Source organism: Penicillium verhagenii (assembly GCF_028828195.1).
Source record: "Penicillium verhagenii strain IBT 33310 chromosome Unknown utg000004l_segment0_segment0, whole genome shotgun sequence".
Lineage (NCBI taxonomy): Eukaryota > Fungi > Ascomycota > Eurotiomycetes > Eurotiales > Aspergillaceae > Penicillium > Penicillium verhagenii.
This window is the reverse complement of record NW_026643168.1, coordinates 1,593,521-1,609,090: the sequence shown is the minus strand read 5'-3', so window position 1 is coordinate 1,609,090 and position 15,570 is coordinate 1,593,521. Positions and strand designations below refer to the sequence as shown.

Genomic DNA, 15,570 nt, shown 5'->3' with positions numbered 1-15,570 from the left:
TTAACCTATTTATAGGTTTTGGGCCTGACTCCTAGGCCTATAATAGTATAGAAGAGAGATGCTGATGACGTGCCTGATCGTCTACCAAGAGCGCCCTGAGTACGGTGGAGTTGATCCCTGAGTAGCTATGAAGACTCCGGGAGGGCTCCGGGAGCAATCCCGGACCAGGCGATAAGAACGCTTGATTTAGATCACGTGATAAAAATATGACTAAGATTTTGGTAAATTGAACGCTTAAACTGGCGTCGAGTGTTGCCGTCTTGGGCGTTCGATTTATCGTCACTTAGCGTTGTGGTGTAGTACAAAGATACTGTGATCATCCATAACTGTCTGGTGTTATAGGTGGGAATAATGAAAGTGCCATTTAGATACTGGTAGTGAATTTGAGCTTGAACTACGTGCTGGCATTGGTATTAGAATAAAACAGTAGCAGATATTATACCTAAATGCATTGTAGTGTCTGGACCCTAAGAAATCCGGTGGAGAACATCGGATGATGCCATCGGTGGCTCCCATGGCTTCATAATCCAACATTGAAAGAATAGAATGAGTCTCACGCGATCAATTGGATTTCAAGAACAACATGAAAATAACCAGATTGACACTCGGAAATGACTGTGTTTATAGAATATTATATTTCAAGGAGAATATAAACTTCCTCTATATACTTTGATCAATAAAGATACAACAAGATCCAAGGTCAAACCTGGAGTACAACCGTGGAAGTAGTATATGGCTGTGGATCCAATGGCGTGCTTTGCAATCACAATGAGAACACTTCCACCACCAGTCAGTCTCATTGGTTTAAACACGACATTTACCATCAAAATCAACGGCTAACAGGTCTTAGCCTCTTAGCATCTAAGGACATACAACACTACGGCTCGTTAAAAATCTCCGATGCTCATAACCCCAGTCCCGGAAGACCCGAACATCAAGTCGGGTCCACGACTTTGAAGAATCCCCAATTCTCTCCTTTTCTCAAGTCTCACAGACTCTCAGGTGAACTTGTATTCACCTTTCTTCCCCCCTGTCCATCTCTGTTCGACATCAAACAATCGTAATTGGGGGCGCGCACGTGGAAGTATATCATGGGCAACAACCCGAACTATGGCACGGCAACTGCCGAGCCGGCAACTCTGAACACCAACACCAACACCACCACCATCCACGATGAGGAAACCCCCTTGATTCCATCACCACCAGCGACTCCCGATTCCAAAGTCAAGCCTCTAGTCGGAGTCGGAACAATTATTGCAGTCTTGCTACTCGGTACGAAAAACAAAACGGAATCCCCAAATTCCTCCACGCGATAAGTTCTAACGTCCTAACTCAGGCGAATTCATCTCCAATGCCGACGCAACCCTGGTCATCGCCGCATCGGGCCACATCTCCTCGGAATTCGATCGACTACGCGATGCGAGCTGGCTATCCACCGCTTATACCCTCGGTCTTTGCGCCGCACAGCCCATGGTGAGTAGGGGAGGGACAATGGCAAGAAAAAGTGGGCGCTGATCGCATCTATGCCTAGTACGGGAAACTCAGCGATATCTACGGTCGCAAACCGCTCCTTTTGATCTCCTACTTTTTATTTGCCCTGGGATGTATTATCAGGTATGCAACGCATTGATCCCGGAGGTTGGATGCACGAAAATCAGTGAAAGTGGCTAATAAATCGCAGTGGTGTTGGTTCGCAGATGTGGATCGTCATTCTGGGACGCGCCATTAGTGGAATGGGAGGTGCGGGCACTATGACCATCAGCTCTGTTATTATCACGGGTACGTCATGATCGCTCGAATGTCGCCTCAAGACCCCAATTATAGAAAATATCTCTGACTTGAAGAAGATATCGTTCCGAAACGCGAAATCGCGACATGGAGAGCCTACGTGAACATTTCCATGACCCTGGGCCGCAGTCTCGGAGGTCCAGTGGGAGGATGGCTGAGCGATACAGCTGGATGGCGATGGTACGAGCAAACCCTCTACCCCAAAACCCCCTTCACTCTAACGCGATAATTCTGTATAGGCTGTTCCTCCTCCAAGTCCCCTTCTTAGCCCTCGCCGCAGTCCTAGTGATCATCAAGCTCAAAGTGGCCCAGTCAACCCCCGAAACACCAGAGACCGGAAAATCAAAACTTCGCCAAGTCGACTTCCTAGGAACGGGTCTTCTCGCATCGGGCATAATCTCCCTAATCGGTCTGCTCGATCAAGGAGGCAAGGCCTTCCCCTGGGCATCAGGCCTAACATTCGTGCTCGGCAGCGGCGGAGTCCTACTAATCGTAGCCTTCGTCCTGGTCGAGGCCTACGTAGCCACAGACCCCATCTTCAACCTGCGCATCCTCCGCAGACCCAATGTAGCCGTGAGCTACGTCCTCAGCACCCTGCAGATCACCGCCCAGCTCGGCATGCTATTCTCCGTCCCGCTGTACTTCCAAGTCACGCAAAAGGCATCCACCACCGCGGCAGGTGTGCATCTCGTCCCTGCAGTTGTCGGTAACACCCTCGGAGGAATCCTGGCGGGAGTCTTCATCAAAAAGACGGGCTCGTATCGCGTTCTCCTTGTGCTTTCCGGCCTGGTCGCATCCATCACTTACGTTCTGCTCTATCTGCGCTGGGACGGACACACGGGTCCGTGGGAATCGCTTTACATCATCCCCGGTGGTGTGGGAACCGGCATGGCCTCTGCGGCTGCATTCGTGGCCATGACTGCGACATTGCCTCCGGATGAGGTGGCTATGGCGACGGCCGGATACATGTTGTTGATCAGTTTGGCGATGACGGCGGGTATCACTACTTCGAATTCGGTGCTGGGCATGGAATTCCAGCGCCAGCTGCGTCTTAATCTGCGTGGTCCTGGCTCGGAGAGGGTATGTTTTGAAATCTTTATGATATGTGTGTTGATCCTGACTAACTGGGATAGGTCATCAAACGTGCCATGGCCGACACCAACTATATTGCGCATCTCACCGGTCGCCTTCGCGAGATTGTGGTGGAATGTTATATTTATGGTCTTAAGAATACCTATGGTCAGACTCCTTTCGCTCCTATCAGATCGCGTTCATACTAATACTTTTTTTAGTCGTCTCCTTTGGATGCTCCATTGCAGCTTCAGCCTTGGGACTGTTTATTAGGCATCATCAGCTGTAAAGCTGAGCTTTACTCACACCTTCATTTTTTACATTTTTACTTCTTTGTCCATATTTGTATACACCTGATACCAATCAATTCATTTCTTATTTCACAATCGACGGATTCGAAGACTAACTCATTCCATTCACAATTGACTGCAAGGCATGGAGACCAACACTTTCACTTATATACGGTCAAAACACGTTAATTGACTAGGATTCCATCAACATCAACATCAGAAATCATATTTCCATTTCCCATTTCCCGAAAGCAAGCTTGGCTGGATCAACGCCAAGTGTCACTCTCAGTGACAGCGGTGGTGGCACAAGCGGCTGGGACAGTGTAAGAGCGGTTGGGGTCACTCTCCCACTCAATGTCTCCATCGCTTTCAATACGGATGTACTTGTACTGGAAAACGGTTCCAGCAGGAAGATCCACAGTCACGAACCACAGATTATCGCTAGAGGTATAATCGGCGGCACTGAGAGCCACAGCATCACTCGTGTCCCAATCACCGAGGGCCGAGATAGAGCCGGCAATCTTGACGTTCTCGCCGTAATAGGTTGTTGCGATCAGATCAAAGGTCACAGCGACCGAGGTCGGAGTACTGCAGGAGGAGGTAGTCGAGCTTGTTGTGGTCTTGGTGGTTGAGGCGGTAGTGCTGACGGTGCCAGTGCCAGTGGCAGAAGTGGCAGTGGTAGAACCGGACACACTGGTCAAAGCAGTGGGCCAGGCGGTGTTGGTCGCAGAGCTGAAGGTGCCGATGGCCGAGGTCGAACTGCAGGTAGCTGGGACACTGCTGGCAGAGGTTTCGCCCCAGGGTGCGGGGACAACGGAGTTACGGCGGTTGTTTGCGGTCAACAAAGCGGCGTAGGACCAGGTCAGGTCGCGAGCGGAAAGCTGCGCGCCAGTAGTCTTGGAGAACTGCTCCGACATGGATCCGTTGCTTGAAGCCCATGTCTCCTGTTCATGTTGTTAGTCATCCATATCACACATGCTAAGCAGAATGATCCTTCAACTTACCACAATGGCAACGTATCCATCTGCGTAGGTCTTCACAGCACTGACAATCGATGAGTACGTCGCACTAGAGGAGGAATAAGTGCCCGTCGCGGCAGAGCTGTACAGATCGGTGAAGAACGCCAGGGAGGTACTGTCGATAGTCAAGGAGCCGATGTTGTTCCACTGGTACAAGGCATCGTACAGAAGCTCAGCGGCAGCCAAGGTGCAGAGGAACCAGGGGTTTCCGTTGTAGTAGGAATCCTCAGGGTAGCGACCGACTGCTACGGCTGTTCCCTCAGCGATGCCAGAGTTGAGAGTGTAAACGGATCGGAAAGAGTCAGTCAAGACTTTGTGATTTGCCAGCGCACGAGAGGAGCAGGGCTGGAAAGTAGTGCTATCGCAAGCTGCTTGGGGATCAAAGGTGTGGATGCTACCCAGGAGAGTGTTGGAGTCCTTGCCCGTACGACTGCTACCGAAGTTGGCCAAGATGTATGATCCGGTCCAGAAAGACTGGAGGAAGCAAAGGACTTGTGGGGCTTGGGAGTCGCAGTATGTGCAAGAAGAGCCCACCAAGGCGGCGAACTTGCTGCCCTCCACCAGAGCACGGTGCTGGACAGCAATAGTGAAGAAGGATGAACCACTCACTTCCTCCCATAGATCTGAATATTGTGTTAGCGATTATCTCCAGCTGAAATAATTGGTGGATTCCTTACCATAACCAGTTTGGTTCCAGTACTCAGCCACATAGGACAGATCGTTTCGCACAATAGGCCAGACGATGTTCGTGGCAGTGGTGGTATAACCGTTACTCTAGCGCGTTGTCAGTTGGACTTCATATAGCGAAATGGGAAGTTTTAGAACTTAGTAACTCACCACCAACCATTGACCAAAGGAAATCAGCGCAGTGGCCCGAAGAGCAGGACCATCACGCTGGGGACGTCCCCAGGATCCAGTGTAGGCAGTTTCATCAATGTTGAACTTGGGCTCACCCAGTCCAGCACCCCCAGAAAGAGAGCCAGAGGGGTTGGAGACTGTCTGAATGTAGGCCTGGGCATCAATGTATTCCTCGATGATGGGCAGAAGGGACGTGTCGCCATTTCTGAACAAATCAACCAGACACTTCAGTGTCAAGGCTGAGTCACGAGTCCAGGTATAGTAGTCTATTTCTAGTCAGTCATTCTGCTTCAAATCTCTGTCATATCCATTCGCCCATCTTTTGAGGGGGTGGTGGGTCTCACAATCGGGACTATCAAGACTAGGACTAGCAATCACAATGCCGGAGTCCACAGTGGTGGCATACTCGCCAGCAGATCCAATATTGTCGAGAATACTCTGCAAGGCGATACTGGTCTCGGTGGACAACCAGCTCGAGACAGAAGTAGAGGCACGTGGTGCCAAGTTCATCCATTGAGGGAAAGCCAGGGCCTGGTGGCCCAGGGTCAGCGCACAAAGCGCAGTTAAGATGCGAGAAGCCATGACTCGAAGTTTTGAAGATGCTTGTCTCTCTCTACCCCAGAGGGACTCTGGGTCTTTTATATCTTTCTCCATAGCGCGTTTAGGGTACCCTGAGCACCCCGAGTCAGTTCGGCTGCAGTCGAGAATCACGTTGCGCTCGGACTCGCCGTGGTGGAGGTGATATGCAAGAAAGCGGAGATCGTCTCTTTCTCACATTTGATTCGCGCCCTGCAAGATTAATATTGGTTTTTGCTTCCAGGATTCCAGCGTATTGTAGCGATGGGTTTCATTATGTCCTCATAGAGTGAATCATTACCCTGTTGAGGAACGATGGGGCATGGAAGCAGTATGATTTTCAAAATCTCCACTGGCATAAGTGGAGTTGATGATTATCGCGCTGATCATCGTCAGGTATTCTTTTTTTCAGTTCCATAGAAGATTTCCAGAAGCTGATCGGCATCTCTGACCCTGGCGCTGACCCCCAGACCCTTCAATGGTAAAGAATCCAGCCAAGCATAATCTGCAGGGGCTGAAGAACCTTGGAAGTTACCCGTGACCGTCCACTTTCCCGCTGTATTTCCGTCCCCTGTCAACAAAACCCCTCGAACCCCGCAGGAACTCACAATTCGCCCACCAATCATTCCCTTCCTACAGCTCCGTTCCTGCTTACACAGACTTCGCCTACGTAGGGAAAGTCTTGGCAACTGATGTGATCGACATGTGAAGACGTGCAGCATCCAATCTACTTGGGCTGCTGAAGAATGTGGCGCCCTGAAGAAACCTCCAGAATCCCCGATTCCCCGCGCAGGGGCAAAGCCGTCGGAATACCCGCGTCGGTTATTAGTGTCGTTTTCCCACAGCTTCACTGCCGACCACGATCTTTTCCTATTCCGATCGAATCTAAGCTCAGATTAGTCTCGGGCAACGGGATTGTAGCGGTTTCAGGTGTAGGCCGTGATTCTGGCGCCAAGCCTCAAGAAGGTCCTGAGATCAGGTTCTACGAGACGCCATTTTAAGAGCGATTGGTTCGTTCTTCCGACAGGCCTCCGTGAAGAATGGAATTATGTGATGTATAACGGAAACCGCACAGTTCTGTGTGGAGAACCACGGTATAAACCGAGTCTCAGGTGCCGAGATATGGTCTTTGGCATTGGATCGCAAAATCTTTATCCTGAACCCAAGTACCGCTTGAAGTCCAAGTCGTGCAATTGCAATTGCGATCATGAAGCAATTGGCTTGGGTCGCAGCTCTCTTCGCGAATGTGGCCGTGGGCCTCACTCCTGCAGAATGGCGAACTCAGTCCATCTATTTCCTGTTGACTGATCGATTTGGCCGAACAGACAATTCAACCACCGCAACATGCGACGTCTCAGATCGGGTAGGAATGCTCATAATCAGTAATCTTGCTATCGGAATGGCTAACCATGGAATTACCATAGATTTATTGTGGAGGCAGCTGGCAAGGAATTATCAATCAAGTAAGTAACTACTTTCCCATATCATACCTATTTCTCAAGGCTAACAGACCATGTCTCCAGCTTGATTATATCCAGGGAATGGGATTTACGGCCATCTGGATCACACCTGTTACGGAGAACCTCTCCCAAGACACTGGGGATGGCGAGTCGTACCACGGATACTGGCAGCAGCAAATGTAAGATTTCTAGAGAGCTCATTCATTCATGGTCGGCCGGTGCTGATTTTTAGTTACTCTGTCAACACGAACTATGGCACAGCCGCTGATCTCTTGGCCTTATCCGAGGCTTTACACGCTCGGGGTATGTATCTGATGGTGGATGTTGTGGCAAATGACATGGTAAGATCACTCGATTGTTTTAGTTCTACGACCACCATCTAAATCCCTTTTAGGGCTATGATGGAATTGGATCGGATGTAGACTATAGTGTCTTCAATCCGTTTGATTCATCATCATATTTCCATTCGTATTGTCTCATCAGCAACTATGACAATCAGACCAATGTTGAAGATTGCTGGCTTGGAGATACTACTGTCTCCTTGCCAGATCTGAACACAGCCCTCACATCAGTGCAAACCATCTGGTACGATTGGGTCGCAGCCTTGGTTGCAAATTATTCTAGTACGGAATCTTTCGACCCGTATGAATTCTTTTGAAAACTAACCTCTGACAGTCGACGGGCTGCGGATTGATACCGTGAAGCATGTCCAGCAATCATTCTGGTCCGATTACAATGACGCTGCAGGAGTCTATTGTGTTGGCGAAGTTGACGACGGAGACCCAGCCTACACCTGCCCCTACCAAGACTATCTGGATGGCGTGTTAAACTACCCTGTGTAAGTAGGTCCAAAGGAATTAAGTGAAACATGCTAATTAAAACAGGTACTACCAACTTCTCTACGCATTTGAGAGCTCAAGTGGTAGTATCAGTGATTTGTACAATATGATTGCATCAGTCGCCTCTGATTGTGCCGATCCTACGCTCCTTGGAAATTTTATTGAAAATCATGATAACCCTCGCTTTGCCTAGTACGTGTACTGTGATCTATTTGGTATCTAACAACTTTAACTAACCATATTTTAGCTACACCTCGGACTATTCTCAGGCTAAGAATGTGATCTCCTTTATCTTCTTGTCTGATGGCATTCCAATTATCTACGCCGGTCAGGAACAGCACTACGACGGCGGCAATGATCCTGACAACCGCGAGGCCACTTGGCTATCCGGGTACCTTACCACCGCAGAGCTATATGAATGGATTGCTTCCACAAACAAGATTCGCAACCTCGCCATATCTGCTGATTCAATTTACATCACAACCATCGTGAGTGTCGATGCTCATTAATTTGAAAAACGAGAAAACTAATATTTCATGCAAGAACGATGCGTTTTACCAAGATAGTAATACCTTGGCAATGAAAAAGGGATCAAGCACTTCTCCGGTTATCACTGTCCTCTCAAACAAGGGCGCTAGTGGAAGCTCTTATACCCTCACTCTGAGCGGGAGTGGATATTCTTCCGGTGCTGTGCTCACAGAGTTGTACACCTGTACCTCAGTGACAGTGGACTCCAGTGGAGACATTGCTGTTCCAATGGTCTCTGGTCTACCTCGTGTCTTCATGTTGACCTCTCATCTATCTGGCAGTGGACTCTGTGGAACATCCACCTCTACTTCCAGCTCCACCAGCACCACGACTAAGACTACGTCATCTTCGTCAAGCACGACGTCGGCTACAACTCTCACAACAACGACGAGCAAGACAACCAGCTCCAGTTCCAGCACTAGTACATGTTCCCAAGCCACCGCAATAGCGGTACGCTTTGAAGAAATCAAAACCACTACCTGGGGCGAGAATATCTATATCTCCGGATCAATCAGTGAACTAGGAGATTGGGACACGTCTGATGCCGTCGCTCTATCGGCCACTGATTACACCTCTTCCAATCCATTGTGGTATGTAGTCGTGACGATCCCCGTGGGAACAGTCTTCCAATACAAGTTTATCGAAGAGACGAGTGGTTCTTCAACGATCACATGGGAAAGTGACCCCAATCGATCCTACACGGTGCCAACGGGCTGCTCGGGCACAACTGCAACCGTAACAGCAACCTGGAGGTAGTTTGTTATCTACGTATACTTTGTACTTTATGGAAACGTGAAGCAGATACTATCTGGAAATCGGGCAAATTGACAATGAATATATGCATTAATTCATGACCCCAAGTAGATCGATATGTAAAACCTGGAAAGCCTGCTTTCCCTGCCTCTGGCTAAATATGGAATGACGCGATATTCTCCTTGAGGAACTCGCAACTCTCGGATCGGAAATTATCAGCGAGAAGAGCTGCATCACTACTAAAGAAGTTCATCAGGCTTTGATTCGTGCTCCACTGTGGCCAATCCATATAACCCGTAGCCTTGGTATTAGGATCCAAATCATAAACGAATGAAAAATAGTAAGCATGCGTAGCCTTGGATGCATAATCGGGCAAGATTCCGTAAAAGACTTGTAAAATGTCCGAACCATGGAATGTTCCCAACAATAAAGTGCCGTAGTCATATGAAGAGAGATAGGACCAAGAAGGGACATCAGGCTTGACTTGGTTGGCAATAGTCAGAAAGATTCTCCGGGTGAGTGTGAATGTAAGATCACCCAGGATGGCTGCTAAGCGCTTATACTGTGGATACCAGTTATTGGCGGTTCCGGTCCGGAATGGCGAGCCATCCGTTGTGACGTTGGGATAAGTAGCGACCAGATCCTCTAGCTGTGTGAGAGACGCGTCGGCAAAGAAGAGATCTTGCAGGTACTCCACGATCTCCGTCTCTGTCGTTATATTGGACTGGAACAGTGCGAATATGGTTCCCTCGTCTTCTTGATCTCCGATGATGAACGGGACGGAGGCGTATTTTCCTTCTAGAGCCAAGTTCTCCGGAGAGTCGGTAAGAACAGTCCCGTCGGGACGCGGGAGATATGAAAGGGCAATGGAGTTATATGACAAAAGTCCAGGCACGGAGTTGGCAGCGTTGAGGAAGGTCGTGTAGTCCAGGTCACGGAGACACTCGAGCGTATCAGTCGCTTCGCTGCACCCTGCATCCTTCACAACGGCGTCGTATACTGCTTGCCCCTTCACGCCATCAACTGGGTCTGCTGGAACAACACTTCCGGAATCCATGATGGCGCCCCGGAAAAGTGGCGATCCTTTATATGTGATATTGCCTCCGTATAGAGCCATTTGATCAAACACAGAGATCGAACCAGCCGATTCACCCCAAATAGTCACCTTGGACGGATCACCTCCAAAGGCCTCGATGTTATCAGCGACCCATTCCAGAGCTAGCCGTTGATCAAGAAGACCAAGGTTTGCCGAACCATCCTTCAATATTTCTGATCCGGGCATGAAACCGAAACCACCCACGCGATAATTTATAGCGACGAATACAACCGGCATATCCAATGTCACCGACGACGCCACAATCTCCGCGCCATCATACATCGACGTTGATCCGAGTTCAAAGCCACCACCAAATATCCACAGCAACACCGGGAGACCAGCACCAGCTGTAGTCCCAGATGGGCGTTGGACATTAAGATTCAAACAGTCTTCTCCAGCATCGGTGACAGTTTGAAATAACGGGATATCGGCAATTTCCCCTAGAATGGATATGGGGAAATCACTGCTACTTGTTGTAAAGTAGAATTGGGGACATGCCATGGCTGTCCCAGTTGCTTTCACTGTTCCCAGCGATGTTGCTATTACCTGCGGAGGCTTAAGCCGAAGGGATCCCGTCGGTGCGAGAGCGAATGGGATCCCATGGAAGCTGTCGATATTCCCCGATGTAGATCCAATTATAGTAGCCTGGGGCGTCGAAATAGTAGCTGTAGGTGCGCTAGCTCTTTTATCGACAACTGGTGCAGCCAGGACCGAAACGGCAAGGAGAAGGGTTGAGATAAGCGTGGCCATTCTGACAATGGTCACAGGCAGTGTGCGACTCGCTGGTTCCAAGGATGATCCCTTGTATTCCAAATTGTACAGTCCATGATCATCAACGGCCGAAGGGCAGGTTTAAATCACCCTCCTTCCCCTTCCGCAACATCCAAAGAAGCCTGCATACTTGCCTAAACCTTGGATCTTCCCACATGTGCTTCCGCGATTCCTCGGTTGATCACCATATATAATAGCATCGTGATTGAGAGTCCCCGCTGTTCCTGGCGCGGGGAAAAGCCTTGGTATGACGGATCGGGAATATTCACCGTTAACGTGGTCATGCGGTGTAAGTCACGGTTAGGTTTATGCAAGGGTCTCGGGCCTCACTGGTGCTCGCGGAGGTTGTTGGGCTTCCGGTTGGATGACAAATGTATCTTCATGAGAGTAGGTCTGTGGGTTGCAATACGGAGTAGTGTGAGGTTCGATATTAAATGGCGTTCTTTTCCGATCAAAGGATTGGGTGGCGCAAAAATGGGGACATTCTGGAATGAAGAATGCAGGGAATTCCTGGGGAAGTGGGGCATCGACATTCCTCGTGGTGTTGCAGATCGCCCTGAGTTGGTCAGAAGCTTTGACTTGAAAATTTCCATGTTTCTGTTTTTGGTTATATCTCCTTGGTCCAAGTTCCTCGGATTTCAAAATTGCAAGAAAGATGTGTAGATATACTCCATCAGAGAGGGGGCCGAAGTAGCCGATCTGTACTGTAGGATAGAAAAAGTACACGATGTGGTCTATATTTCTTCTAGTAAATGTACAAAATATCGCTTCATGTGATCAAAACAACTTTGGAAACTCAATCCCATTCCCAAAAACGCCTGGCCGTGATACTTTCTATTTCTCCTCCTTCGCCCACCCCTCCCATCGGGCAAAATCACCCGTGTCCAAATCGAACAAGTCCAACATGCGCCCGACACTTTGATCAACCAAATCCTCGACCGAGGCAGCTTTAATATAGTAAGCTGGCACAGGGGGGAAGATGATAGCCCCGCTTCGAGTTATCTCCAGCATATTGCGCAAATGGATATCGCTCAGCGGGGTCTCCCGGGCGACTAGTACAAGGCGACGCCTCTCTTTGAGCATGACGTCGGCAGTTCGGGCGATAAGGTCTTCACAGAAACCGCTGTGGATGGCGGCGAGGGTTTTCATGCTGCAGGGTACAACAATCATACCGTCTGCTTTGAAGGAGCCGCTTGAGATGGGTGCGGCCATGTCGTTGATTGAGTGCACATGGTCGGCGAGAGCTTTGACGTTGGCTGGGTGGTAGTCTGTCTCGTATTTGATGGTTGCTTCGGCCCACTTGCTCATGACAAGGTGGGTTTCGATATTGAGGCGGCGAAGAGCGATGAGACACTTGATTCCCAAGATGGCACCGGTGGCACCGGTCATAGCTACCACGATTCGGCGGCGACGCTGTGTGGGTTGAGGCGCAGGGGCCGAATGTTGTTCAGCCTTATCGAAAATCATTGTGGAGTCGGGCGGGCTTCCACTGGGAGAAGCGCGAGAAGACTGAGGGGTGTTTGTGCCGGAGAGCAGAGAAAACATTCAAATGTTTGAAATGAATATGGTGAGGCCCGAGGGGGTGTTTGATCTTGCTTCTTCAAAGCTCGGCTGTTTTGATTGTGGGATTTGTTGGTTGCAAGAAATGTTCCTCGATCTGCTAATCAGGCTTATTAAATAATAATTCATCAGTGGCAAGTGCCCAGTGTCTGGCACGGCATATCCGGCTTCTACAGATTTTGTCACAGTCTGATTCCATCAATAGCTCTGCAATACTCGGCCCGAGTGGGGCCATCCGAGGCCCCGATGCCGAGACCCGAACCCCGAGAAAAGTACAGGTTCCTTGTTTCCATCCATGATGTGGAGACTATTCAATAGTCACTGGTGGAATCAAATAATTAGATTTGTGGTTCAATTGATTTTCGTTTTTTTTGTCAATCCCTTTGCAGCTATGGATTGCCGATCATCCGATTTGGACAATTGCAGGTATAGTACTGATTGTTAGAGGAACCCATTCTCTTGTGTGAAATCAAACAAAGGGACTATCGACAAACATCAGTATCAAAGACCACTAATCATTGTCGAAGAGCTGCAATTACCGTTCATAATTGAGTCTAAATATGTTACTGGTGAAATGTCGAATGGATCGATCATTTGCCCTGGTATGTAGCCATCCAAATTGCTGAGATTGAGATTTGGGCCAGTATCGAAGCCCGTCCCCAGATTCTCAGGTTGGTTTGCATTTCTTTCGCCTTGTCGATCCAAAGCAGTTCGGAGTGTAACAAGAGCCTGAATATGTCGAGCAGACAACCACTGCCCATCGCTATCGGATAAAGCGCCGCCTTCTGTCGTTCTTGAGTCTGATGACGAGAACACATCAATGACCCGTTGCTGCAGACTCCGGCACTCGGGGTCATGACGTGTCTCTTCCCAGATGCAAAGAAGCAACGTGGAGCTCAGAACGGTATGCACCATCGACCAACTCCTCAAGGGAACAACGCTCAGAGCCTGGAAGTCAAGGAACGCCTTGGACGCATCAATCAATCCTGCTTTCGCACGTGCCCGAAGTAAATCAGCTTGTGGGTAGAGTGGCTGGGGCGGGGATTGTTTCATTGCCGGTCGGCACAGAACGGAAACACAAAAGGATGTATGCATTCTGAGTGCCAGGTGCTCAAGGTTTTGTTGAAACGTGATACAGCTTTCTCGATTTCGCAAGTAAAGCTGACTTCGCTGGCCAGCATCATCCAATCTTTGGAGCCCTTCGATGGCCCTGTCAAGTTCTGTAGTGCCGAGGTTTTCCGGTCGCAAAATTTCTAGGCCTAGGCGACACAAAAGGTGCATAGTCTCTGGGTAGGACAGGTTGTTTTGTTCCAGGCGCGCATAATCCAAAGGCCACCCTGTCACAGAAACTATAGGCGGGCGGTCATAACAGAGACAGAGGAGGCTATCTTGCCAAACAGTTGTCGACCTACAAGTTTTTTCATTAGCATATCATCGTAAAGTTTGACCATAACGCTTTCCACCTACCAAAGCTTCTTCGCTTTTATTCGAACATACTCGGGCCAATGGAGAGTGCTTCTTTCGGTGTGCAGTCCCATGGTTTGGGCCAGACGAACTGTAGTCCCAAGCAATGCCCAAGCAGCATCCGACTGACCCATGTTCTGTAACGTGTTGCCAATGATCAGAAGCGCTTGGATGGCATCCAATGATGGGCGGAAAAGAAAGTTTGCCAGACGGAGAGCATGGAATGATCTGCGGGCTAGAGATTGTAAGCAACGATCTTCTTTAGGATAAACTAGTCGTACCAAAGTCTGTAGCAAGCTCTAATCGTTGAGGGTATTCAAGATCGGAATAATGGACTCCAGCTGCCAGTGTGGCCAGAAGGAGACTGATATGGCCAATGGACTTGTCTGTTGCCCACCGGTCTGTGATCTTCTCGGGGTCCTTGAACTCTCCCAAAGCATGAGAGTTCAGATATGTGCACAAATCCGCTTCAAAGCGATCCATATCGGTCAATATTGGATTGAATGGGTATGCTGTCACGCGGTAATAATGGAAAAATCTATATTTGGTCAGTTAATATCGCAGACTGGTAGAATATTACGAACTTTAAGATTTCTGTTCGCTCTGGCGAAACCTCCAGCAACGCTTTCCATCTCTCCAGGGGAGTTTTCCTGTCCACGAACGGATAGCTGTTGAAGGTATTCGAGAGACCCAAAACAGAGCCAACTTCACGTGCCATCAAATCATTAACATCCGATGCGTCCGTTCGTGATCGCAAAATCGAGACAACAGAGTTGTCTCCCGAGTAAACATAATTTTTGGAAGCATCGTGACTCTGAGCCGGAGATTCACCATGACTCTCGAGTACAGCTTGGGTCACTTGGGGTGAAGCAGAGCGAGTGACATGGTCATTATGGCGAGGGGCGGATCTACGCCTCGAAGGACCTGGAATGTCAAATTCGCAGATATGTGCATGCTTTCGTTTTTGGCATGTCCGACAGGGCTGATTGCCATCACACTTCACTTTTCGTTTTCTGCAGGGATAACATGCATGGGCCTCTCTTTCTCGGCTCTTCAATTGAAGAACCCGGTCAGCCTCATCCCGCCGAACGCTCATCCTGCCGAGGCTTCCGAGGGCGCCGCAGAACGAATTTGGTAGAAATTGCACGACTCGGCGATATTCATACAAACTTCATCGAAGTCTCTTTGATAGGCTCTTTTCAGGAAGTTGAGGCACAGCCAATTATCAGCGTCCCAAATACAATAAATCAAATCATGAGTGGCGGTAAAGGAGAAAGAGCTGTCGGTACAAGGATGGACGGAGGACCCACTAAACTGGTCATGTGAGGACCTATAGACCAATCACAATCATTTGTCAACGATCTTGCTGTATACAAACAAAAAGGTCGAAAAGAGAACCAGAAGGCTTTAGATAAAAGGGAATAATTAGATTCAAGTAGAATAATTTGCCAAAAACTGTAATTCTATAGTTTTCTATCTATCTCCGGCACTGGACAT

At 49.0% G+C, this 15,570-nt stretch overlaps 6 protein-coding genes across 6 annotated transcripts; 2 read left to right on the top strand and 4 right to left on the bottom strand.

Annotated features, from left to right (window-relative positions):
• Positions 1 to 1,091: 1,091 nt before the first annotated feature.
• N7466_003509 (uncharacterized protein) lies at positions 1,092 to 3,148 on the top strand (the record flags this gene model as incomplete). Its single annotated transcript, XM_057162906.1, has 8 exons — positions 1,092 to 1,272; positions 1,337 to 1,473; positions 1,532 to 1,614; positions 1,682 to 1,779; positions 1,848 to 1,968; positions 2,028 to 2,868; positions 2,922 to 3,027; positions 3,081 to 3,148. 8 exons carry the CDS (start codon positions 1,092 to 1,094, stop codon positions 3,146 to 3,148), a joined length of 1,635 nt encoding a protein of 544 aa, XP_057024021.1.
• A 267-nt stretch (positions 3,149 to 3,415) lies between these two features.
• N7466_003508 (putative glucan 1,4-alpha-glucosidase) lies at positions 3,416 to 5,608 on the bottom strand (the record flags this gene model as incomplete). Its single annotated transcript, XM_057162905.1, has 5 exons — positions 3,416 to 4,093; positions 4,154 to 4,791; positions 4,846 to 4,942; positions 5,006 to 5,292; positions 5,371 to 5,608. 5 exons carry the CDS (start codon positions 5,606 to 5,608, stop codon positions 3,416 to 3,418), a joined length of 1,938 nt encoding a protein of 645 aa, XP_057024020.1.
• A 1,201-nt stretch (positions 5,609 to 6,809) lies between these two features.
• Positions 6,810 to 9,185, top strand: N7466_003507 (uncharacterized protein; the record flags this gene model as incomplete). The annotated part of the gene is made up of 9 exons (XM_057162904.1): positions 6,810 to 6,965; positions 7,027 to 7,065; positions 7,126 to 7,241; positions 7,295 to 7,403; positions 7,457 to 7,685; positions 7,738 to 7,900; positions 7,947 to 8,093; positions 8,149 to 8,389; positions 8,445 to 9,185. 9 exons carry the CDS (start codon positions 6,810 to 6,812, stop codon positions 9,183 to 9,185), a joined length of 1,941 nt encoding a protein of 646 aa, XP_057024019.1.
• A 151-nt stretch (positions 9,186 to 9,336) lies between these two features.
• N7466_003506 (putative extracellular lipase) lies at positions 9,337 to 11,028 on the bottom strand (the record flags this gene model as incomplete). Its single annotated transcript, XM_057162903.1, has 1 exon — positions 9,337 to 11,028. The coding sequence occupies one exon, from the start codon at positions 11,026 to 11,028 to the stop codon at positions 9,337 to 9,339; it is 1,692 nt and encodes a 563-aa protein (XP_057024018.1).
• An 855-nt stretch (positions 11,029 to 11,883) lies between these two features.
• On the bottom strand, positions 11,884 to 12,516 carry N7466_003505 (UbiX family flavin prenyltransferase; the record flags this gene model as incomplete). The annotated part of the gene is made up of 1 exon (XM_057162902.1): positions 11,884 to 12,516. The coding sequence occupies one exon, from the start codon at positions 12,514 to 12,516 to the stop codon at positions 11,884 to 11,886; it is 633 nt and encodes a 210-aa protein (XP_057024017.1).
• Positions 12,517 to 13,110: 594 nt separating this feature from the next.
• N7466_003504 (Zn(II)2Cys6 transcription factor) lies at positions 13,111 to 15,169 on the bottom strand (the record flags this gene model as incomplete). Its single annotated transcript, XM_057162901.1, has 4 exons — positions 13,111 to 14,017; positions 14,077 to 14,308; positions 14,355 to 14,611; positions 14,658 to 15,169. 4 exons carry the CDS (start codon positions 15,167 to 15,169, stop codon positions 13,111 to 13,113), a joined length of 1,908 nt encoding a protein of 635 aa, XP_057024016.1.
• Positions 15,170 to 15,570: the final 401 nt, after the last annotated feature.